Below are 25,454 nucleotides of genomic sequence, written 5' to 3'. Positions count from 1 at the left end.
ACAAAGATAGATCGTTTTTTTAGTTGGACAGAGGAACAATACACAGAAAGTGCTTAATAAGTTTCTCAGAATTAAATAATATTTAATATTCGGCTCTAGGCAATTCATTTTAATTACCGAGCCACTTTCCATCCCAAATCGGGCCATAATTATACAATGAACTAAAAGATTGTGTTTTACTAAAAAAAATTACTGTTCGCTCCTTTTTTTCTGTCAGTTTTTTTTTTATTTTAGTCCCTCAAACTTCTTTTTTTTTTAATCTCATCCTTTTATGTTATTTTCATGTTAATGATAGCGTAGTTATTCCTTTCGGTTTGTGTGAAGTTCATATAATGCATTATACTCTTCGTATCGAAAACTGCCCTGTCTTTTAATTGATGCCAAATCTTACGAAATCATATCTAAATTTATCGATTGAAAAAAAAACAATATGGACTATATTTAACATAGAGGCAAAGATCCAGCCCTATTTTTTTATTGTTCAAGTGGCGCTGAAAGTACATGTTGGTCCTTGAATTTTTTAATTTATTTATTTTTGGTCCCTTTTTTAAGGTTTGGCTTTCCTGTCCTATAATTTATTTATTTTATATTTCAATCTCTATAATTTAAGGGGGGAAAAAAGAAAGTAGTTGATAAATAGAAAAGGAGAGAAAAAATTGCTAGTTGTTCATATTTTAGCTACTAAAAAGGTTGATATTTATATTGATAGGTTCCCCTCAATAAAAAAAAATATATATATATATATATATATATATTATTTATGTGTTTTTGAACTTCCATGTCATCACAAAAATCATCACAAAAGGTTGTGGGATAATTTTTTCCATTTTATTTTGTGTTTTTCAACCGATTTTATGGATGTTTTAGGGTTAGAAATTTGTTTACTAAATTTATTAAGGTGTTTATTAAGTATTTTTAAATAAAAATAAATTAAAAAAATTAATATTTTTCATCTAAAAAATCCCAGCCTGACTTTGTGACCACAAGAGCCAGAAGTTAAGGCGTAGTATATTTATTTTTTAAAAAAAACCCACTTGTCATCCGCCCTTAAACTAAAAAGAAAATTAAAAGAGGCCAAGCGCTTCCTTTGTTTGGCTAAGAGAGAGGCCCAAATGCCCTTACCCTTTTCTATGTTTTTTTTTCCATAATGTTTTTTAAATTTTTATTTTAAAACACTACGACTAAAATGCATACATTTAAATTATTATTTAATTTTGGCATAGTTCTTAAAAATATTATGTGTTTTTATAAGAATGTTAAAATTTCTTTTTCAGATATTATATGAAAAAAGAAAAAAAACAATAAGAATTTGTTCATGAATATTTAATAAAGTTTAAAAAAAAATGTTTGTTTCTTGTATTTCTAAATAGATTCTTGACATGATTTTATCATATTAATTGGTTTTTTATTTTCTTCAATCACATGCAAAATATTAAGGGCATTATTTTAATATATTTTTTTTTATTAAAACTTGCTTTTTAAATCATAACAAATTTTTATTTAAAAAATAGAGCTTTCAATTAAAAAACATCTTTCTGTTAAAAGAATAAAAGGATGCTTCAATAAGGGAATAGAGTTCAAATTAGAGAGATATATTTTTCTTTCTTAATTCAAATGATTGGACATTTTAGCTAATCTTTGTTTTAATTTTCCATGTCTTTTATTCAAAAACATATGTTATAAAATATTATGTCCTTGTTTTATAGAAAACATGGTTTTTTAAAATGGTATTATTCATTTTGTTATGAAGAATTATGAATTAGCCTTATATATAATTTTTAAAATAATTTTCTCATTTATATTAATAATAATAAAATATCTATTTTCTTAAGTTTTATATGAAATTTTTATATAATTTTAATAACTTTATTGTTCTTATGTTCTTTATATATTAGTTTGCCAAAATGATCGATTGAAACTTACTTTCGCAACCATAATAAGTTTTTTTTTGGTTAAAAAACAATGCTTTTCATGAAAATAACATTTTTTTCATCAATTAAAACAACCAACAAAAGTGTGCCCAGCATTTCCACTTATTAGAAGAGTTATTAAAGAGTTAGAGAGTTTGGAGTTCCTATAATGGGGAGATTAGTAACTCTTTTTTTTTCCTTAAGCTTTGTTGATGCAATCCAAACAACACCAAGAGATTTGTTAGAGGTTTCAGTTGGTCTCGTGACAAGATTTAGGGTTAAAAGATTCAAAAAAACTTTTAACGGACTTCTTCAGGTACATGGGCTAAGGTGGAATTCAAAAATATATTAAATAATAAAGTATAAATCTTGATTAATGTAATTCATGTTCAAGAATGACTTGTAGGTGAGCATTCAGATATTACAAAAAGATTGAAATAAAAATATTAAATCTACTAGTTTTAACCTTTTGTTACTGTTTTTGACGCGAACCTCGTGGTCACATGGTCACACAACTCACAATCAAGATTGAGATATGATCCTAAAAAGCTAAAACAAGTCTGGTAGGAGTGTGACACATTGAAAACTTATCTCCAGGCATCATTATTATCAGAATGAAATTGAATGACATTACGAAACCAGTTAATCTTTGAGAAGTTCAATTTAGTTCGTTCAAGAACTGAAGAATATAATAATCATTCTCGTATAAGTTAAAAAAAAAACATTTTGAATTCTTATTGATAAAAAAAGTCCCCTTTTTAGGCTTTACAAGGATTTAAATACTCATGAAAATACAACCCTGGATTAATTTGGCTTACTTATAAAATTGATCAAAAAACCCTAAACTGAAAAGCTCATAACTTGATCCAAACAAGACTTGGATCTTAGCTAAAAACAAAGTATTAATTAAACTTAAACAAGTCTTGGGTCGTAGCTAATAAAATAAAATAAAACCCATAATTTTAAATTATTGTTCTGCCATGAGAAGAAGAGAAGGAAAAAAAATATTACAGAACTAACTCAAGGCTAATTTATAGCCTTCCATGCAACCCATTAATTCTAGAAACTAAAGGAAAGCTAATTGCCCATGTTGTTTCTAAGTTGTAGTAAGATTCTGATATTAGATTTATGTTTTTTCTTTTTTTCTTTTGAAAGAAAGTAATTGGTGATATTAATTCTCTTCTTTTGCCACCTTTTAGGATCCTTCTAATACTAAAAAATACAATTAAAATTGTTGAAATAATCTTCTTACATAATTAAGAAGCTTTACCGCCCCTTTGTTTTCTAAGTCAACTGTTTTCTCCACATCTATACTAGAAAGATCAGCTTATAGTTTTAGTATTTAATTAGTATTAATAACTTTTTTTTCAATATAGTTTTTAATTTATTTTATTAACCATAAACATCACCACGCTTCTCAATAAAAATAATTCATGATACTAAAAAATGCATGAATAATACCGACACCTTAGTCTATTGTGTTAAAAATTAATTTGAAATCTTATTCAATCTGTAGAATACTAGTTGCATCTAAATATACGCACTGATATACTTCTAGCTGTATAAATAAATACTCTTGTAATAAGAAAAGAACAAAAGAGAGAGAGAAAGAAAAGTCTTTACAAATGTATATAGGTGTGAATGGTTCTTCGCACCCAGTCAAACACAACGTAACAAAGCAGCCTGATAAAACGTGCATCTATTCCTGCAGGCCTGGCATAGTACAGCATACAGGTGACCTACTCTTACCACAAAAAAACATAAAGATGACCTAAGCGATTGGAGCTGCGTGAGAGCCTGTCACAAAATGAAGCCCAAGAATAATGTCCAGAATCAGACCGTTGCATGTCCAATCCTGGACAAAAAGGTCAAAAGCTGGGTTCCTCTGAATTCAAATTTAGCGGCCAGCTAGCCTTTGCACGATCATTCCTCTGATACTAACGGAAAAGAATACGAAACTTGCGCGAAAAGCCGAAGGAATCTCGATAACCAGAACATTGGAAGAATCCAGTTACACGTTCATTCTTTAGCTATCATGCTGAAAGAGTCGGAAAGAAGTGAAAAGTTGTTCTTGATCGATATCTTGAGCGTAAACATGAAATCAGAAATCCCAGCTTTTGTGGTTAACTTGTATATTACCAGGCTAGGAAAACTCAACTTTGTGCTCCACGCTCGAGGGACGAGTCATCATGCATGTTAAAAGGCACCGAGAAGGAATCAGGGATTCAGATGATCAAGCGTGGCGATCAGAAGGGATCAGGCAGTGGAGCATGCATCATTGTAACGCAGCTACTGGCAAAGCCTTAATTGAGAACAAGAGCAAAAGAAGCAGCGTTGCCTGCTCCCAACTTGGTTATTTACGGTTGGTTTTGATCAATGAAATCATTAAAAAAATAAAAGGAAAAGTGATCAAGAAATAATCATTCACCATCCCAAGAACAATAACCAAGTGAACAACAAATTAAAAGAACCATAAATAATTATAATCATTATAATGAAAATAGAAAGCCCTTGGATCAGCAAACATCTGTACATCTCTCTCTCTCTCTCTCTCTCTCTCTCTCTCCTAAGTTACCTACTGTTGCGGGATTGAAAGCACTCTCCCCATTGGTGTGTCAAAGAAGGCAGTGTGGAACGAAGCCAACACTTCACTATCAAGATAACCTAAACTGGATCCACTCCCCCTCTTCCATGCAGGAAGAAAACAAACATCTAGGTTGTATATTATGGATGAGTTATTGAAATCTTTTAATTTAATGCATGAGAAGGCAATCCTTCTCCCTGGTCATGTTCGTCAATCCTATCCGTTAGTTGTCTCAGATAAACAGCTCTCTGGATCCACTATCTTGTTTTCAGTTTCTGTTGAGTCCTTCATGGATTCGATTTCCATGCTAGTTGTACGACTCTTTCTGTTCCTCCGATCCTGCATAGGATTGTACAGAGTCATAAATTCATAAGCTTTGTGATACTGTGATATCATGAACATGGTAAAATAATGGAGTTCTTGAATTCTTCATCCCTAGATTGATATAATAGTCGATAAATGACGGGAAAACATCTGATTAATTTGAGAGAAGTTTCGGCAACAGACTAGGGAAAAAAGCACATGCAGTTATGGTGAATTTCTCTCTTAAGTTTATGGTACTTTTGGGTTTCATATAAAACAATAGCTTACACAGAAAATAACCATTGCACTTGCTTGCGTTTGTTTTGTTAATTGAAATTCCAAACAGTAGACAATAAAATACTAGCATTTGGATAATTGTATGTCTGGAAACATGGAAGAGTTGTCTTCAAATGTAAAACCAAATGGTCTTATCCATTATGTAAAAGTTACCCTACTCTTTATGCTTGCTTAAGGGTCTACGTTATCATAATCAATAAATGATTTTATAACTTTGTGTGAGAGGAATAACAAGACCTTCATAGACAGATTCATAATGGTGTCCAACACAAGCGTCCAACCTGGCACCATATGGCCAGGTAATTTGCAGAATTAGCAAAAAGGGAAGGAGCTCAAGGTAAACAGTTTCCCAGGAGACCTATCCTTCTAGACAAAGCACTTTATAGAGATTGCTCGGGAAAGAAAAAAAAAAAACACTCATACCTCACGAGAAGGGTACTCGTCAGCTTCAAGCATTCTTGCAACTTGAGTCATTCTAGGTCTCTTTTCTGCATCAGGATCGACACACCTAAGTGCAACCAAAAGAGCACGTTTTAAAGCACGCGATGTTGGTTTAACTTCAAGATTTGGATCCACAACTTCCTCAGATCTTCTTGTCCCAACCATCATTTTTAACCACTCAACAAGATTAACCTGGCATAAGCAAGTGATGGGAGCTAAGCAAAAACTCTTGCACAAAAAAGATTTGTACTTTTCAAAGGAGGCGCGCGCGCGCGCGCACAGACAGTTTCAAGGAATTGTAAACTCAATGTAGATCAAAGAATATGGTACCTCATTAGCAGGTCTGCCATGGTCCACAGGGTCCCTTCCAGTAACTGATTCTAGTAGCAGGACTCCAAAGCTATAAATGTCACTCTTCTCATTTAACATGCCCGTATTAGCATATTCTGGTGCAACATAACTGAATTCCAAAAATGAGACTCCTATCAAAAGATCCTCCTGAGAGAAACATAGGCTATTGCAAAGGGAAGTTGAAATTAAACACATACCCAAATGTACCCATAACTCTTGTTGTGATATGACTCTCTCCAGAATCAAGGAGCTTGGCCAATCCAAAATCAGAGACCTTGGCATTAAACTCATTGTCAATCAAAATATTGCTGGATTTTATGTCTCGGTGAACAACCTTTGGTTCTATTGCTTCATGCAAATAAGCAAGCCTGCATCAGGTTTACAAAACAATTTCATCATCTTTGTATAGACGTCCAGTGAAAAAAAAATCAAATTCTATTTCTGCATCATCGTTTAAAGAAGTTTATTTTACCACAACTAGATAATCACTTTAGATGAAATGAATAAAAAAACTGTCCAAACTAAGCCATTTAAGAGAGCTAGTTTTGATATAGTAGACAAATGTGGTTTGAATAGAGCTAAGAACTTACGCCTTAGCAGTACCCAGAAGGACCTTCATGCGTGCCTCCCAAGTAAGCATACCATGATGTTGCATTGCCCCATGCAGCCATTGTTCTAAGTTCCCATTATTCACATATTCATACACCAGCATCCTGAGCAGATAAAATTTGTATGAAAAAAAATCACACTCAAAGCTCAAGGATCAACAAAGCAATATTGGGGAAGAATTGTGAAGCACACACCACAGATATAGCTTCATGCACCCAGTAACAGTGACAAGACTAATGTGAGTGGAAGACAGAATAATTAAATTAACATGAGTAAATGCCTCATACCTGTGAACTCCTTCGATGCAGTAGCCAAGAAGCCGTACAAGATTCTTATGTCGAACATGACCAATAGCCTCCACTTCAACCCTAAATTCCTTCTCTGCCTGTCCCCTAAAACCTCCATTTCAAAATAAATTGTTAAATAACTAAAAAACTGATCATAGCATCACAAAAGTAAGAGATAGCATCTTCAAAGCGTCCTTACAGGTTGTTAAGAAGCTTCTTCACCGCTACCTCAGTTCCATTTATTAGTCTACCCTTGTAAACAACCCCATATCCACCCTCACCAAGCACATTCTCTGCTGCAAAACGATTTGTAGCAAACTCAAGATCCCTAAGTGTAAACCAGTGGCCCCATCCAAGGTGTGAAATTTCTGGCAAGCCAATTAAGGGAGAGGCCGTGACAAGCCCTGCATATGATAATGAAGATTGCTTCCGAACAGTCCCAGAGCTTCCTTCTTCCCCAGAATGTGAACTACAGGCCCTCTCGTTGTGATAAATCGAGCTGCTTTGGCTGACAATGTCAGGATCACTAGATTTGCTCATTCCCAAATGAGCTAGCATTTTATCTGAATTCTTGTCACTCGATTTATCATTGATCGTGAGAAATGCACTTTCATGGTGATCAACGGGATTTTGAACCCCAACCCTGTCAATCTTAATATCTTTCGATACATTTGGTATTTTGGAATGGCAGTATTTGTCCACTGATCTCCTAGATTTCCTCTGAAATGTAATCCATACAGATAAGACACAAAGAATCGAAATTATAAACACTCCTACAGATATTCCTATTAAAACCCATAGTTTCAAACCCAAAACTGATGTCTTCTTTGATAATTCAGCATTTAAACTCTCAGATGACATCCCTGGTTCTCCAGAAAACACAACAGTCTGTATTGCCGATCTTACTTTATACCAAGAGATTAAAAGATATCTACCTGCACTTTAAAATGACCAACCGATATCAAATTTTGAACTTCATAGATGAGCAAAATGTTAAAGAACACTTTCTAAATTTAACTACTGAAGCAACCTATTGATAAAAGAAAGCTTTATTTTCCTGATTCAACACTAAAACCTCAAGGGAAATAAAAGGTAAGGAAAATTAATCCACCGGAAAAGAAAGAAAGTAAACAAAAGAAGGGATAAGAAAGAATCCACAGGACATTTAAAGAATTTCATTTGCATAACAATTGGCAGTTTCTTAAGCTTATGCAGTGCATCCAAACACCAAAGGCATTTGACAAATCAACTAAAACCCAGTTCCAGAAAAGTCTAAGAAAGAAACAAAGCAAATTCAAAGTTCACTGAAAAAGCAATCCCAGACCCATAAGTCACAAACAGTTAAATCACAAATCTCAAAACTACGAGAAAAGGAATAAGTTCTCAAAAGGCATCACTTACGATCCAAGTAAGAGACAGATAAAGAGAAATGCGAAACCTTCAAGAAACATAAAAAAAAAAAGAGGGAAAACATTTACCTTTGCAGTGATCTGAGTGTGAAAGCTAACCCCCTTGATCTTCTTCCTTGAGCACCCACAAAAGCAAAGAAAGGGCTTCTCTTTTTTTAGGCAAGTGAGACTCAATAAGCATAGATAGGCCAATGTAGACCTGAAATAACACAAATCACCCAAAACCCAGTAACCAAAAAAAGGCAGTAGTAGTTTAGAAGCACAAGTTGTGGCCTCCAGTGGGCCAAAACAGAAGAAGAAGAAGAAGAAGAATAATTTTGTGAATGATAAAAAAAGAAATGGCAAAGAAAGACAGACAAAAATCTAATCTTTCAAGGCAAAATGTGTAGAGAGAGGGGGTAGAAACATAAACGAGGGTGATTATAGGGTCTTAAAAAAGATAAAATGGGTAAAAAATGGTTGGTGGGTCTTTGTGTGCATGTGGAGAGAAGATAGAGGGACCTTGCAGAAAAGCTGGAAAGGAAACTTGGTTTGCAATGGAGGAAACCAGAGAGAGAGAGAGAGAGAGAGACACAGTGAAGGAAAAGCAGAAATGAAGTGAACAGAGGTGGCATTTATAACTAGGTAAAGAAAGAAATAAAAAGATCACTGATGAGAGCCCAACAAAAGCTAAGGAGAAAAAAAAACATGAAGGGAAGGAGACGGAGGGAAAAAAAAGAAAAAAAAAAGGGGGTCAAGGGTCAACTCAACAGGAGGCAGCTCCAAATCTTAGCCTGTCCATGAGTTTCTTTTACCAAATTGTCCTTATTCTTTTATATATATGTGTGCATATATATTATTTGGTGATATTCTAATTTTTCTCAATATTTGAGCAGAAAAACCCAATCCACTATAACCAAGAAAATATGTCCTAAAAAAAACTCTTCCATCGTAACTATATGTCTAAAATATACTCTATGGGCTACATACTATGTTTGGTATTTATTATATTTTACTATTTTAATTTTAACTCAGTGATAGATTATAGTGGGGTTTCTTTTAAAATCTAATTTAAATTGGTATTAATTATGCTAAATAATTAATATATTTATATATAAGTAAAAGCATAGGTGTTATATATATATATATATATATATATATATATAAGTAAAAGCATAGGTGTTATCTGCATCTTAATTAATGTTTGGTGTCGATGCTCAGCTTTTTTTAGGAAGGTCGTTTTGGGTTTAAATAATGTATCTGTTTAAATAATGTTGCAACGGTTATCAAGGGCAATTACGACTAACCTAATATATTGCTTTGGATATTAATAAATATTAAATTAATAATAGCTCGGAAGTAGAAAAGGCCACCCCAAAGGGGGGAGAGTCAATGAGGCTTTGGCTCGAAGCATCATGGATGTCTCCCACAAATTCCCCAACTTTGACTTAATTAACATGATCAATTGTAACCGTCCGATCACTATGAATCATGTGAAGAAGCATGACTCCTCATGGTAAAGGGCAGCTCGAGTTAGATCCCCCTCTTCCATTTGCCACTTGCCTTGCTAAAAGCCTTGCACGTGCATTACGTGAATGGCACGTGGAAAACACTCCTTTACCAGATAACAATGTGAAGTAATGATTATTGTTCTTGTATAAATATATTTAATAAAAATATACTGACCATAAATTGTAGTGTATTTAAATTGTCCTTCTATATGGGGACTGTTTTCTCATTTAGCATAGAACTACTGCGTGCTATAATCTTTTATGGCACGTGTTTAGCAATTATAAAGTTCTCACCATAAAAAATTCTTTTTTTAAAAAAAAAAAACACTTTCTCATTTTACTTCGACTCTCTTATATCTCCACACTTTATTTTTTATATTTTTTTTATTAATTCAAGTAAGAAAAAAAAATATTTGGAGAATTTTTATTTCATCAACAAATTCTAAGACTACATAAACAATTTCTAAATGTTTTCCATTTACCAACACATCACGTGACATATTTTGAGCAATCATCCTCCATATTAATTCCCAATTTTTCCCTTTTAATATTTAATTCTTAATTAATCTCCTTTACCAAAAATAAAAACATAATTGCCTCTTAAAAAAATAACTCAGGAGGCATTTGTTTTGTATAAAACATTTTATAAATAGAAAATAATTTGTGAAAAAACAATCTTTTTTTATAAAATATCTTATACAAAACAAACCCCTTCTCATATTAGCAGTAACTCCATGCCACGTAACCCCATTCCACACAAAAACCATGGACTTTGGTGGAAGAAAAACCTCTAACGAGTGCAAGACACTGGGAAGATATCTTTGGTTTCTTTAGACAGAAAAGCATCTCAGGGTCTGTTCATGCATGAAAACAGCTCTGGATTTAAAATCATCAAAATTCAAGGGCTACAGGAACTCTTGATGTATACGAAAAGAAAAGTGTTGTAAAAGTGGCTAAGAACACCAAGAACAAGGCCCCTCTCTATTCAATCGCATTTTCCAGGCTCCAGAATGCATCATCGGCAGAACAACCTTCTCATTAAAGAATTAAGACTTGAATAAGCCGAGTCTTGATCTTATTTTGTTTGATATTAGGGTTTTTGTTAACAAATTTCTTGGATTCCTCCAGCACGAGCACGTTCAGAATGTTGTCAGTCGCTTTATCTTTTCTATCCACAGACATTCCATTACCTATAGTCTCACACCCATTATTTATTTGCTTCCGTAACGGACATAATCAAGCTCTGCCATAGCTTTATCTTATGCAATTTAAAAGCTATAGATACATGCACTGGAGAAGAGTAGAATATCAGGGGGAAAGTACAATGTTCTTAAGGAGACAGTGGACTTGAGTTGGTAGCATGACAGGGCATTGGGAGGCAGGTAATTTATACACAGCTTTAGCTAGCCTCCTGCCAACAGGTTCAATGGGGTCATATTTTAATCGCATGTCATTCCTAAACCAGAGCTCGTTTATTTTGCCTAGACAGACAGTCCTCTTATTTTACATGAAAGCATGGTTTGATGATGATGGAGGGAGGTACTAGTTGCAATAATGAGGAGATGGTTATGGCTGGAACAATTTACTAGGTACATGAGAGCTGATTAGTTTTTAAAGTTTTTTTAACTTAAAAATATATTAAAATAATAATTTTTTATTTTTATAAAATTATTTTAAACATCAATAAATCAAAACATTTAATATAAAAACATTAAATTATTTTTTTGTTCTAAATTCTCATGGAACATCGTACACCTCGCATGACTATTATATCTGCCATTTTTACTTGCACCAGATTATGAAGCAAAGGAAAGAGGAAAAGAAGCAAGGCAGAGTGGTGCTTCTCGTTCGAAACATAGAGTTCTCAGTTGAAAATAAAGATTATGCATGACGAATGTGAATTATATTATATCCAGCTTGTCCTCTTCCCCTACCAAATTGAAGCAATATTTCTAATGAGAAATCAATCAAACTTGAAAGTTATCTGCAGTCATACATACTATTTTACAGAAAGAAATCATCTAACTTTACCAACATTTTACCTAGTAATTGAGTTTGAAGGAGAAAGAGCATCGCCTTTCTCCGATAAATCACACCGAAGGTGTTCAGCATCTTCATAATTCTGTGGATTGGCATTGAAATCATTCTGTAATATTTGAATGTCCTCCAACTCCTTCGTGACCTCTTTCATGGTCGGTCTTTTCTTCCTATTTATGTTGAGGCATTTATAAGCAACCTTGGCAACTGCCACGATTACCTCTTTCTGAGCCTGCAGTACAAGTTCAGCATCAATAATATCTCGAAGCCGATTCTCCTCCAAACAAAGCATGAAATATAAGATCAAACTTCCATCTTCTTCCGACCTCGTTGAAGAGTTTGGTTTTTGTCTAGTTAAGAGCTCAACAAGCACCACTCCATAGCTATAAACATCACTCTTCTCGGTAAATTGGCTTGACTGGAAGTATTCCGGGTCCAAGTACCCAAATGTGCCTTGCACCTGTGTGGTCACATGAGTTTGGTCTATGGCAACCGATTTAGAGATTCCGAAATCAGCAACTTTTGCTCGGTACTTATCATCTAAGAGTATGTTGGAAGACTTAATGTCACGATGGTAAATGGGCAGAGAAGCTGCTGAATGCAAGTAAGAAAGAGCTTCTGCAACTTCTATGGCAATCCTTAATCGCATATCCCACGTTAGCAGAAACTCCTCGAGTTGATCGTGGAGATACTGGGAAAGGGTTCCATTATGGATGAACTCATAGACCAGTAAAGGAACCTCGGTCTCCAAGCAACAACCTAATAGCCTAACCACGTTCCTATGATTAATTTGTGAAAGAATTACAACTTCGTTGATGAATTTTTCAAGTTTTCCTTCGCTAACCAATCCCGATTTCTTCACTGCTACAATCCTTCCATCTGCCAACATTCCTTTGTAAACAGTCCCCTGGCCTCCCTGTCCAGCCTTTCTATGCACACTAAAATGGTCGGTGGCCTTCTCTAGTTCGCTTGACCTAAACAGTTTGGTTGTGTTGACATTTACTTCACCTGAACATAATTGTTGCTGTAGCAGAAGACCACCATTTCTTTTAAAGAACTGTTCCTTCAATTTGAAGTTTTTTCTCTTCTTTTCTACTTTGTACAGCCACCCCAGTCCAATAATGCAAAACAGCAGTGCAAAACTTGTGCCAACACCTGCACACCTCAGTGATTTCAGAGGAATATTTTAATTAACAAAAAACTAAAACTTACAGCAATACATTGTTGGACACACTCACAATGTGGACGGCACCAATTGCAATTCTTTTTTCATTTCTATCCTCTTTTTTTTTGCAGTTTTGTCCTTGTATATTTCTTTTATTTTGTAATGAAAATATGTTTTTATTAGCTTACAATTCGGGATGCTCTGGGTGGCCATAACCCCGGCCGGCATTTTCACGCCGCCCCAGTGTGGTGAGCTTTCTCAAATCTCAAACTCTGGCTCATGGCACAAGCCAAGTATTGTTTTTAATTTGACTTCTAATTTTTGAGAACTTTTTAATTTAGCCCTAAATTTCATCCAATGTACCAGATAATTTTTTTTTTTAATTTGCTTCTTGATTCTGTGATGTTCTTCAATTTAATTCAAAAGTTCTTATCACTTGAGCCTGTGTAAAGGTCTAATCAGGAAGAAAAAATAAAAGAAAAAAAGAAAAAGCCAAATGACAAATGACCCCACAAGATTAGCTCATTCTAGTTGTATTTATGACACGACTCTCAAATTTAATGGATTAAACGGTATTAAATTAATATATTATTGTTTTATTATTTTACTTTTTAGATTTTTTTTTAATTTTATTTTTTTAATTTTATTATTCTACATTTAAACATGAGAAATTACTTCAATTGACTTGTTGTGCGGTTCTCAAGGTGGTGATAAAACAGCTGACATGTCTTCCACTCATTTGGTGCCTTTTTTTCCTCTTGACTTTTCTTTTTCAGATTTCAATTTGAATTTATTAAAAAAAATATTTTTAATTTTATTTTATTTATTTTTTTACGAATATTTATTTTTTTGGTGTCATTGAATTCAATGAGAGGTTTGTTTTAAAATAAACAAGTAAGTTTATAACTCCAGTGTTTTTTTTTAAAAAAAATTAAGCCATGTCATCATGGGATTTTTTTTATATCTATAATAGTGTCTTGAAAAATCATTTTTTATTGGAATTTTTTTATTGAGATTAATTTAAATAGATTAACTAAAAATGTTATCAGGATACTATTTGATAGGGTATAATTCAATTCCTACTTTTTTTAATAGAGTTAAAACATATTAACAAGTTCTCTTTCTGTGCATTTCTATATAATATTTTTTTCCCTGACATTTAATAGAGTTAAAAAATATTTTTTTTATTATATAGTTAAATAAAAAAACTTGATTTACCAAAAAAATTTTAAATCCACCCATAAATGTGGTGGGTTAACTCAGATTTACACAGGGAAAAAAATCAAAATCATCTAAAGTTTTTTTTTTAAAAAATTAAAATGTTGGTGGCTTGAAAATCTTTTTTGAGCCAGATCAGATTTTAATCGACAAAGGCTTGGCATTGGAACTCGTCATAAGGTTTTTTTGAACGGATTAAATGCCTCTTCAGCGAATACACTCTACTGAAACCTGTGATTCTTCAATAAATCAATTAAAGGTTTGCTAATCATTCCAAAATTTTTGTTGCAAAAAAAATTAACAACACTATAATTGATTTTTAATCCAACCCGCAGCGGTGACATAGAGTAGAGAATAGTTACTTACTATGTTAACATAAAAAAAACAAATATCTCAGGTGTTTTTTTCAATTTTAATCTTTAGTTTTTCCAAAAGAGTTAATTATGTCAGGATTCATTCATGTTTTATTTTTAATTATTATTAATTTAGATGTTAGGAGTAACTTATATATATCTTAATTAATTCTATAAATTCTAAAATTAACATCTATATAATCCTCGTAATAATAAAATTTATGGCCGTGAAGTTTTTCAGGACTCATTCATGTTCCATTCTTATTACTAGGTTTCACAACAAAGGTAACCAGGTTTCGTTAGAAGGATTTTAGACTGAGGGTCATACCTGTGAGGCCCACCGCAACTGGAGATTTTCTGAACACATGTCCATGTCGATGGCAACCCCAGCTGCCAATCGCATTTTGGCAAATCGTAGGCTTTGGGCAAGCACCAGGGACATCGCACTCATCAATGTCTAGCAAGGTGAAGGATCCAAGTCAAATATCCTTCCCTCTCCTTCCTTTTCGGATTGAAGTCAAAATCAAGAGAAGGTGGAGTTTTACAGTAAAATAAATACATACCTTGACATCCTTCAAGAAGGTAAGGATTTCCTTCAAAACCCTTGTTGCAATAACATTGAACTTTGGAGCTGTTGTTACTAGATGAGGCAGCATTGAGCATTGGACAATTAAAGTTTTGCTGCTGTCCCTGCGATTTCTCTAGCAAAGGCAAATCAAATGTCCATCTATCTAGCCACCATTCTAGCACGACAGGAACAGATTCCATTTTATTCACAGCTTGCAGATGTGCAAAATTGGCTGCAAACCATTGTTGGTCCACTAAGAAGGCATACTTGCATCCCTTACTGCCTTCGTTGTTATTCATGCCCCCTATGCTTGCGTTGTATTCCCTTAGATCTGAAGGGATGGTGGCCTGGCAGCAGTTGACGCCGAGGTAACCATCTGCACTCACTTTCTCGTTCTGGTCACAAAGTGGCATGCACCCGCCAATAACTGTGCTGTTTTCGCTTAACAAGGCCAGATTATCACACCCAATGGCAGTGAATTTAGTCCTTTGGGAGAATGCAAAAGGGCTGGATTCCAAATTAATGTGTACACTGCTCGTTGTTGCACCGTTACAACCAGAAGAAGTTATTGGCAGATTGACATGAATTCCATTGTTTTCTATTGAAATGTTCAGCACCTCCAGATTAATGCTTTTTGCAAAAGATTTTGGAGGGCTGAAAGTTCCATTGCAAACTATTTCAAACCATTCGTGGGAATAACAGCCTGGTCCGATTCCAAAAGGGAATGGAATGCTGATTTCTCCACAGAAGGCTTGACAGTTTGGCTTGGCTAGAGATGGAGATCGTGCCGATGCTTTTATTGACCACATCAACAGAATGGCCAGAAGTACCAGTTGCATAATCATCTTGCTTCTTCTTCTTTGGAAATTCTGGAGATTCTCTCACTTTTACATCGGAAAGGCTGGGATATCAATATAATCAGGCCAACAGGAAAACAGAAGGAGGTTTTCTGGAAGGGTTAACACTACATGAAAGAAACTTTGGAAAAATTCAATTTTATATGTAAAGAAAGTTATCTGCAATCCTTTAATTTGTATTCAGGCAAAAAACGATGAACAATGACAATTCTTGTGCATTGTAAAAATCGATGATTCGCATGCCCCTCTGGTGGTCTGGCCTCTATACTAGGCTGAAAAAATAACAAAAAGGACAACGCCTGCACCAATTTCTTGTCTTGAAGAGTCCATTTTCTCCTCTCTTTTTGTAGGTGAACATCTCCCTCCTCCATACTACGAGTGCGTTTGTCTACGTGTACGCGGCTGCAGCTGAAATAAAACACAGTAAATATATGTTTGGTTATAGAAAAAAAACGTCGTTAACTGTTCATGGATCCTATCTTTTACTGCATTGCAAACTCAGCAATCACGAAGCAGCAGGAAGCTACTTTTGTTTCAATAGTAAACAATGAGCAATATATTTACGCACTGTGCATGCTAATTAATTAGCATGAACAGTGTAACATGCATACAATGTACATTGTATGCATACAATGTACATTGTATGCATGTTACACTGTTCATGCTAATTAATTAGCATGAACAACAGTTCCGGTCGGACCGGTTCCGGTTCAAAACTTAAAATACATTGAACCAAGTCCAACCCAGTAAAATAAAAATTATTTTTAATTTTTTAATTATTTTTATTTGAAAAACTAGTGTTTAATATTATTTAATAACACTATATAAATTAGACAGAGATCGCTTGATAAAGTAACATTTGCAGAATTTGATCGCAATTTCAATTTTGTTCTTGATTATATTTTACCTGATGTTATTGCGCGCTTAAAAAACCAAAAAAACTGTAGTCCTTGTCGGATATATTTCATACGTAATGGAATTGTAGATATTTTAATGGAACAATAAAAAATATTTTATATAAAGTATTATTTATTTCATGATGTAATAACAAAAGTAAATCTACAATATTTAAATTAAAAACTATCAATATTAATATATATTTTTTAAAATTATTTTATAATCCCAATTTCAAAAGCATTATTAACCAAACACATTAAACTATTTTTTTTCAACCTCAATTTCAACTATAGTTTTAACCAAACACCTATTTTTTCAAACCAATCTTAATTAAAAGTATTTTTTATAAAACAACTTTTTTCAAACCACAACCACAACAGTTACCGCAATACCAGTGTGTGTACACTTAACAAGAATTACTTTTTTTTTCACGCACAGTCCTAATATGAGACCGTGATTAAGGGAAAAAAAAAACCTAAAGGAAGGCAAATTTATTGTGTATTATTGTGACAACGTAATTATGTTTTTTCACAATATCCAATACTCATTAAATGATTAATCAAGGTATATATATCTTTTAAGAAAAAATTATGCACAATAAAATATCTCAATTATTCTTTAAATTAAAAAAAAATAAAAGAGTATTTATGCTTTTTACTTTTAAAACACAGTAAAACAACAACTTTACTCTTGAAATAAAAAAAATAAAATATCCTTTCAAGGGTCTTTTGATCTTTTTACTAAGATTTTTTTTTTATTGTCACACTCGGACATCGCAACGGTCTTAAAAATATTCAAAGGAAAAGAACAGATTTCTAACATCTTATTCTTTGATGGAGAATGGTCTTGTTTAAGGAGTCGTCACCTGGTATTATGGCCACCTAGTATTATGGTCATTATGTTTTTTCACAATATCCAATACTCATTAAATGATTAATCAAGGTATATATATCTTTTAAGAAAAAATTATGCACAATAAAATATCTCAATTATTCTTTAAATTAAAAAAAATAAAAGGGTATTTATGCTTTTTACTTTTAAAACACAGTAAAACAACAACTTTACTCTTGAAATAAAAAAATAAAACATCTTTTCAAGGGTCTTTTGATCTTTTTACTAAGATTTTTTTTTTATTGTCACACTCGGACATCGCAACGGTCTTAAAAATATTCAAAGGAAAAGAACAGATTTCTAACATCTTATTCTTTGATGGAGAATGGTCTTGTTTAAGGAGTCGTCACCTAGTATTATGGTCATTAGAAACCCTAACTGGTCAGTAAAGATTATATGGTATGGGACTGGTTGTGGCTAGGGAATGTATCAACATCCCTAGCACACTCTACCTGAGGTAAGCTGCATTGTTGGTTTTGTCTTAAACTGTTAAAAGTTTGTTGGTTTGTGTTTTGATGGTTTACTTGTAATATTACTGACTCTGACGCCAGTGAATATTCAACTACGGATACTTCCTACTCTTGTGTCGGTAAATATTACGTAGTTATAAAGACAAAATAAATTTAAATCAGTATTTTTATTCTGACTGAATAAATAAATAAAATAAATTTATTTTTAATGCATACATATATTTTTTTATTTTTATTTTTAAGACAGGATTAAGTTCAGTCCATGAAAGCTGAGTTAGAACCAGCCAGTTCAACCTGATCACTGACTGAACCAGTGACCCGGTTGCGTAGAGGCGTGCGTTACACACGCCTGCTACAGAAACAAGAATAAGGTGAATTATAATTCACTTGCTACTGTAGCAAGCGATTTATAATTCACAGCTACTGCAGCTGTGAATTATAATGCAAAGGAGAGAAGAAAAGACTTACCTGGTTCAGGTGCTGCCGGAGGCGAAGATGATGACTGGCCAGTGTTGCTCCTCTCTGTTTCTGCTTTTCGTCTACTCCTCTGGTTCTTGTTTTCTTTGTTCTTCTTTCTGTCTACTCGTGCTATTTCTGTTTTCGTTCTTTTCGTTTATGTCAATCTGTGTTCTTGCGTCCTTGTTCTCTGGTTTTCTTCCTTTCTCTTCAGTGTCTTGTGTGGTTTTTGGTATGTCCCTGTTTCTGTTATTTTCTCTTCTTTTGGTCTTTCGTTCTCGGTCTCCTGGGTTCTGTCCTATGCTTCTTCTTATTTGTCTTTCGTCTTTGTTTCTACTGTGATCTTCTCCTGGAATGCTCTGTTTCTGGTGCAGTTGTTGCTGAAAATGGAGACCTGGAGCTGCTACTGAAGACGAAGTCGAGGACGTGCTGCAGGAATACAACGGTCTCACCTTTTGTTTCTCTCTTCTGTTCGTTCGTCCCCAGTTTTTTTTTCCAGTTTTTTTTCCTCTTTTCTTTTTTTCTCTTCTCTGTATAGTCTCCTCCTCTCCCCTGTGTTTTCTCCTTTTTCTCTCCGTCTTCGTCTGTGTGTCCTCCTGCTCCCCCCCCCCCCCCCATTCTGTTCACCTGCTGTGTTCGATATTTATAGGCAAGAGAACGCCCTTGCACAGAGTGATCGCGCAGCCGCTGGGATAGCATCCATTATTGGACTATTAAAGGCACATCGTGGGCGAAAGACGTTACCACGTTCCCTGCCGTTTCTGTTGAATCGGGATGGAGGAGATGAACAGCAAAATGTCAATGGCCATTTGCATTGTGGTCCTTGAAGTTTTAAAAGTTTTGTAATCAAGCCCCTTGGTAAATTATAATTGGAACCCTGTATTTTAGCGTCATTTACAAAATGATCCTTAAACTTTAATTTCTTGTAATTTTAACCCGAATCAGCTCCAAACCTTGATATTTCATCAATTAAGCTCCTGATTTCATTTCAAGTTCAATTAAGTCCTTAAACTTCTAATTTATGTTGTCCTGGCCTAAATTTCAATTTATTCCTCATTTTTTTTATTTCATATATTTTTTTGTTGTGTTTTTTTTAAATAAAATAAGAGTAAAAAATTGGATTATGACAATTCTTATTAGTTTCATGGAGGGCAACTTGGTCTTCGTACATAGATTAAATATTATTTTAATGGAAAAAGATGATGATGCATCACACCATATCGGTGGAATTACTTCGTAGTCCTTTTCTTTTTAGTGTGGCGTGTCGCACCCGACATCAAGATAAAATAAAATAAAAATGAATAAATGGATAAGGAGTCGCCATTTAATTTATAGTAACTAAAAAGTCTAACTGGTCTTCATAGATTTTTGGATAAAAAGTTGATTATACTAAAAAGAAAACCCATCACTTTGAAATATCTTACCTATGATAAACTGTTTTTATGTTCTGAACTTGTGATAATGTACATGATGAGCCTTTTTAATTTTTTTAACTGAACTCAACATGGATTTAAAAAGTGATTTGGAATTAGAATCTAGTTTAAAGCTCAATCATCACTTCTAAAATACAGGTGTTGGGCCTAAGGGAACGATAAATGTTGAACTAGGCTTTTGAGCTCATTTATCATTATATTCCAAATTAGACTTGTAGGTCATCACTCGTTTTCTATAGATTTTTTAGAGTTACATTGACCCAGTCAAAATCAACTCATAGTGTAGTATAAAAGAGAGTTTTCTAATAAAAATCACGAAGAAGTAATTTTAACATTACATACAAAAAATATATTCCTAAAATCAAATAATAAAAGATAAATAAGAAAAATAATTGTTTTGTATTTTTTATTTTTAAATAATGCAGTCGCCTCTATACTAACTCCGTCAGTAGGTACAATTCACTATACAATGTGAAAGGTAAGGCAGGAGGTATTGTATTGCCTTAAAACACCCTTAACTTACTAATCTAATTTCATGAAAACTAATTTTAATTTTAATTTTTTTAAAAGCATATTGAGAAAAGAAAAAAAAAATTTCTACCATGATTTATTTTTAAAAAATCTTATCAAGCTAACTTGAGTTAATCTAGGTTGAATTTTTTTTATATCATTTTTTACCCAATTTCATTATGACATATTTAATTAACTGAAAATTAAACTATATTATTTTTTTCTCTTGAAAAAAAGATTTATTCCCCTAGCTAACATGATTGCTTAAAAAAAAAAATTATTTATTTAGTATTTTTGCATGTGTTTTTTATTATCTCATAAAAATAAAATCAATTTATTTAAGCAGTCGGCTTTACAACCTGAGATATAAAGTTTTTTTTTTAACAATATGTTTGCAGTGCCTAAATATCTTATATATATATATATATATATATATATATATATATATATATATATATATAAATCTACAGTGTACCACAGGCTTATATTGTTCAATACTTGAAGCCTAGTACAACTTTGAGCTTGTACAGTGTTGTTGATGAATACCTGTACGGTTTCTAAACTAGGGAGATAGATTTAAAAGCCCAAATACTGGCCCGCAAGATTAAATAGACATTTAATCATTAAATGATCATAAATTTTTATTCAGAATGATTTTTAAGTCTCCCAGCTCTCAAGGTACTTTTTTATTTAACAATAAAAATATCTTAAACCATCTTATATATCAACTAAAATCAGAATATCAGCATACGCTAATACAGTATTTTACAATACAGGAAACAGTAACTTTAATAAAATTAGATTAAAATTACTTTCCAGCACATCTTTATACCTTCTAATACTTCATTCATAGCTTTTATCTAGAAGATTTATTTCCTTTTTTTTTCTTGTATTTTTAACAGTTATTTCTTTTGTTTTCTTTATTTAGAATCACCAGTGGTTTCAATTTTCTCTAATTTGCAGTCAAACTAAATTACGGCGGTAACAAAAGGATGATTAATTTAGCCGATGAGCCAAGCCTCTTAATTCAATCCCTTACCCTACCCATAAAAAAAAATACCCACCTATACCCATTAAGAAATTACCCTCTAAACTCGTATCCGGCCCATACCCGCTCATTTAATACCATTTACCCGCTAAAAGAAATTTTGTCAAAACATTTCATCTTAGTCCTTGTATTTCTCATGAAAGTCACTTGGTCGTTACAAATATTTGTTTTTCAATTTAATCCTTTATTAGATCTTTCTTAGTCCTCAAAGTTTTAAAAAAGAACTCAGTTCGCGGATGTTAATATGATATAAAATATGTATTAGCTTTTTAAAAAAAAAATAATTTTAATTACTTCCAATAAAATGATAGTTTAATGGTTAATAAGGCATGTTTAACAATAGAAAATCTACCCTGTAATCACTCACTTGTCTTCTTTTTTTATCACTTCTTAATGGAGGGAATCAAGCAATATCACGTGGGTTTGTATAAGATTAATAAATCAATTGAGATAATTTTCAAATTGTAATAACGTTGTTAGGCAAGCAACCTCATCTAATTAAGTTATGAAATTTAACCATATAGCAGGTGGCCCAGTGATAAGAGCTTGGAACTAAAGGGTTTGCTCCTCTTGTGATTTCAGGTTCGAGCCATGTGGTTGCTAATATGATGGTCACTGGAGGCTTACATAATCGTTAACTTCAGGGCCCGTGGGATTAGTCGAGGTGCGCGCAAGCTGGTTTAGATACCCACATTAATAAAAAAAAGTTATGAAATGTAAATTTTCATTAATTTGTAGTAAGTATCTAATTTTTGTTTTATTCCTGAATCCATTGTTTTGACAATTTTTAAGCAATTTTCTTTTTAAATTTTACTCAACCTCCATTTAGGTTGCAATCCTAAATGGAGATAATAGGTCCTCTCAGGCCTTTTAACTAGCCCATGTTAAAGGGATTGTTCTTTAAACTTTGGGTTGGGACTGGATTAATATTATATCAAGATAAATTATAACATTTTCCCTTAAGTTCGGAGTCTTACCCTTCTAAACCATAATTATTTTTTATTTTGATAAAGAATCTTTCATGAACATCTACATTAGTTAAGTTACTTAATGATCTAGGTTGGTAATTGAAAAAGTCCACAAACCTATTAGCAGAGTGGTAACTTGAATTGTACCACCAATATGCCATTGGAAGCCATCGAACTCATTTATAAGGCCTGTATATATTCATTCATCTCAAGTATGTTTCAAAACACTGGTTAACCATTTCTAATTGCTCATCTGTTTGTGAGTGATAAGCTAAATTCATAAGCAATTTCATCCCTAACAGCTTGAAAATTTATTTCCAGAATAAACCAGTAAAGATTTTGTCTTTGTTAGAAACAATTATTGTTGGCAACTCAAGAAATTTATAAAATTGTTCTATGAACACTTGTGCTATATCTTATGTAGTGAAAGGAAGTTAAAGGGATATATATATAGTGTAATTGTTTGTTATCCCTATAATAACATCCTTTCCTTTTGAAACTAGCAAGCTCTCAACAAAATCCATTATGATGTTTGTCTAAGCTCTTTTTAGTACTAGTAAAGGTTGAAACAATCCTGGATATGCCACTTTTTCAACCTTTGCTTGTTTACAAACTACATATCTTTCCATAACTTGTTTAACTGTAGACTTATTAGTTAACCAATAAAACGTAGTCTTCAACCTCTTGTATGTATTCTGGATTCCATCATGACCACCAATATAAGAATCATGTATTGCATTAACCAACTTTCTCCTCAAAGTGCTTTTTGTACCAACTACTATTCTTACCTTGTATTTCAAGACTTCATTTACCAACTGATAATATGGTTCTCATGCTAGATAATTAACTTGCCAGTAGTTATTTTCTATATTTGTTGATTTTTTTTGTAAGTATTCCTAACTTCTTTATACCAAGCTGAGATGACCACATAAATGACCATTAAACCTCATCTCTCATTAATATTAGTAATATCATCAATTCTGGACCCTTTATTCATAAGTGGCCATGTTGAAGAAAGCCAGCGATCTTGCTATTTTGGCTTAAAATTGCTTTCAATCCTGTTAAACAAGCATCGATCTTTATAATAAATGTATTATAAAAATTTGGTAATGCTAATACATGAGCTCCATATAAGGTTTTTTTCTACTAATTAAATGCCTCTTTAGTGAATACACTCAATTGAAACCTGATATTTTTCGATAAATCAATTAAAGGTATGTTAATTATGCCAAACCCTTTGATAGATTTTCTACAAGATCCAGCTAACCTCAAGAATCCTCTCAATTCCTTGACTAATTTGGGAGTTGACCAACCCTTAATTGCTTCAGTCTTTCTAGAGTCTTTGACAACACCATATGCTATAATAATATGGCTTAAGTACTTTACCTGATTCTTATAGAAAAAGCACTTGGACCTTCTAGCATATAACTAGTTCCTTTTTAGTACCTCCAAAACCTCCTTGAGATGATGTGCAGGTCCAATGTAGAGTTGTATATCAATATATCATAATAAAACACAAGCATAAATTTTCTAAAACAAGATTACAATACCTAGTTCATTAAAGCCTGGAAAATGACAGGTGCATTGGTGAGCATAATTGGCATTACTCTAAGCTCATAATAACCATGGTGAGTATAAGAATCAATATTTTTTATATCTTTTCCATATATCATAACCTAGTGATAACCGGACCTTAAATCCAATTTAGAGTAAAACTAATAACCATGCAGCTCATTCATCAGTGGAATAAGAAACCTATTCTTAATAATCAGGTCATTAACTTCTTGTAATTGATGCAAAACCTTCATAAATCTTTATTATAAATACAAGTGAGGCATAGGGACTGTAACTAAGCTAAATTATCTCATTTTGTAACATTTCTTTAGCCAATTTCTCAATTTCTTCTTTGTAGATAAAGAATTTCCTGTAGGGCCTAATATTTACTAATTTGGCCCCTAGAACTAATGGAATCTTATGATTTATCTTTCGTTCTAGTGGAAGCTATTTTGGTTCATAAAAACTTCCTAATACCTCTAAAAAGACTTCACTTGTGAATTTTAAATCTCCTAAGATGATTCATCAATAGTTTTTATGGAAAAAAAATTGATCAATGTATCCATAAATTGTTTTCTTAAAACTCTTATATAACTTGGTTACAGAAACCAATTATAACTGAGCTTTTTTAATAATTCCTCTTCGTTCAATTATTCTACCTTTCTTTTTAAATGACATTTTTATTTTGATAAAATAAAAAAGATTAGACAAGTATAGGCAACTCGCAAAACAACATCACACCTTCCCAGTTTAATTATTCTCAAATCAGCTTTCAATTCATAATCTTGAATAAACCATGTGAATTCAGGGCTCTACGCATCATATAACATCACATTTTCATTTGCCATTATTATTGTCAATATAGTATTCTGACAATTATAGCTTTAATGCTCCTAATTACACACACACATTTATAAAATTGTGTGTGCTAACACTATCAATTAGGATAATTAAGTCTTTATCCTTACTACTTCCTTTAATCCTAATTGTGTTGGGAGCATAGCTATCAGCTAAGATATTTAGTGATAAGCCGTATTCATCAACATTCTTATTGCCTATTGTTTTATCACTTCCTTTTTTCCTTCCACGTCGAGAAATTCTTCTATTGCATCCTCCATACCTTTTACCATATGCAATCCTTTATTATTACATTGATGACTAGGTGTGTACTTATCTCCTCATTTAAAACATAAGCCTAATTTTCTTCTTTGTTCATACAAGGTATCTTGTACATGCTTTGTACCCTGTGGTGCCTCATGCTTAAACTGATTGAAAGGTTTAGATGGAATGTTATCTGCTACTCTCGTGTACACACACACACACTAATCCAACAGTGAGAAATAACAAG

General features: G+C 32.9%; 2 protein-coding genes across 3 annotated transcripts; both read right to left on the bottom strand.

Moving 5' to 3' along the window:
- Positions 1–4,371: 4,371 nt before the first annotated feature.
- On the bottom strand, positions 4,372–8,876 carry LOC133695279 (probable receptor-like protein kinase At2g42960). 2 transcript variants are annotated; one of them, XM_062117194.1, is made up of 8 exons: positions 8,261–8,876; positions 6,982–7,722; positions 6,783–6,887; positions 6,477–6,599; positions 6,084–6,254; positions 5,866–5,995; positions 5,518–5,727; positions 4,372–4,833 (listed from the first exon to the last, which is right to left on the bottom strand). In XM_062117194.1, the coding sequence occupies exons 2-8, from the start codon at positions 7,641–7,643 to the stop codon at positions 4,711–4,713; spliced, it is 1,524 nt and encodes a 507-aa protein (XP_061973178.1). In that variant the 5' UTR covers positions 7,644–7,722; positions 8,261–8,876; the 3' UTR covers positions 4,372–4,710. The 2 variants fall into 2 exon arrangements, with proteins under 2 accessions (XP_061973178.1, XP_061973177.1); XM_062117193.1 differs by having other exon boundaries at positions 6,982–7,717.
- Positions 8,877–11,686: 2,810 nt separating this feature from the next.
- LOC133694284 (wall-associated receptor kinase-like 22) lies at positions 11,687–15,867 on the bottom strand. The gene is made up of 3 exons (XM_062115774.1): positions 15,018–15,867; positions 14,783–14,911; positions 11,687–12,873 (listed from the first exon to the last, which is right to left on the bottom strand). The coding sequence occupies exons 1-3, from the start codon at positions 15,865–15,867 to the stop codon at positions 11,720–11,722; spliced, it is 2,133 nt and encodes a 710-aa protein (XP_061971758.1). The 3' UTR covers positions 11,687–11,719.
- Between the last annotated feature and the right edge of the window lie 9,587 nt (positions 15,868–25,454).

This window comes from Populus nigra, chromosome 5, assembly GCF_951802175.1.
Source record: "Populus nigra chromosome 5, ddPopNigr1.1, whole genome shotgun sequence".
NCBI lineage: Eukaryota > Viridiplantae > Streptophyta > Magnoliopsida > Malpighiales > Salicaceae > Populus > Populus nigra.
The sequence above is the reverse complement of the archived record's forward strand: the minus strand, read 5'-3'. Positions and strand labels throughout refer to the sequence as shown.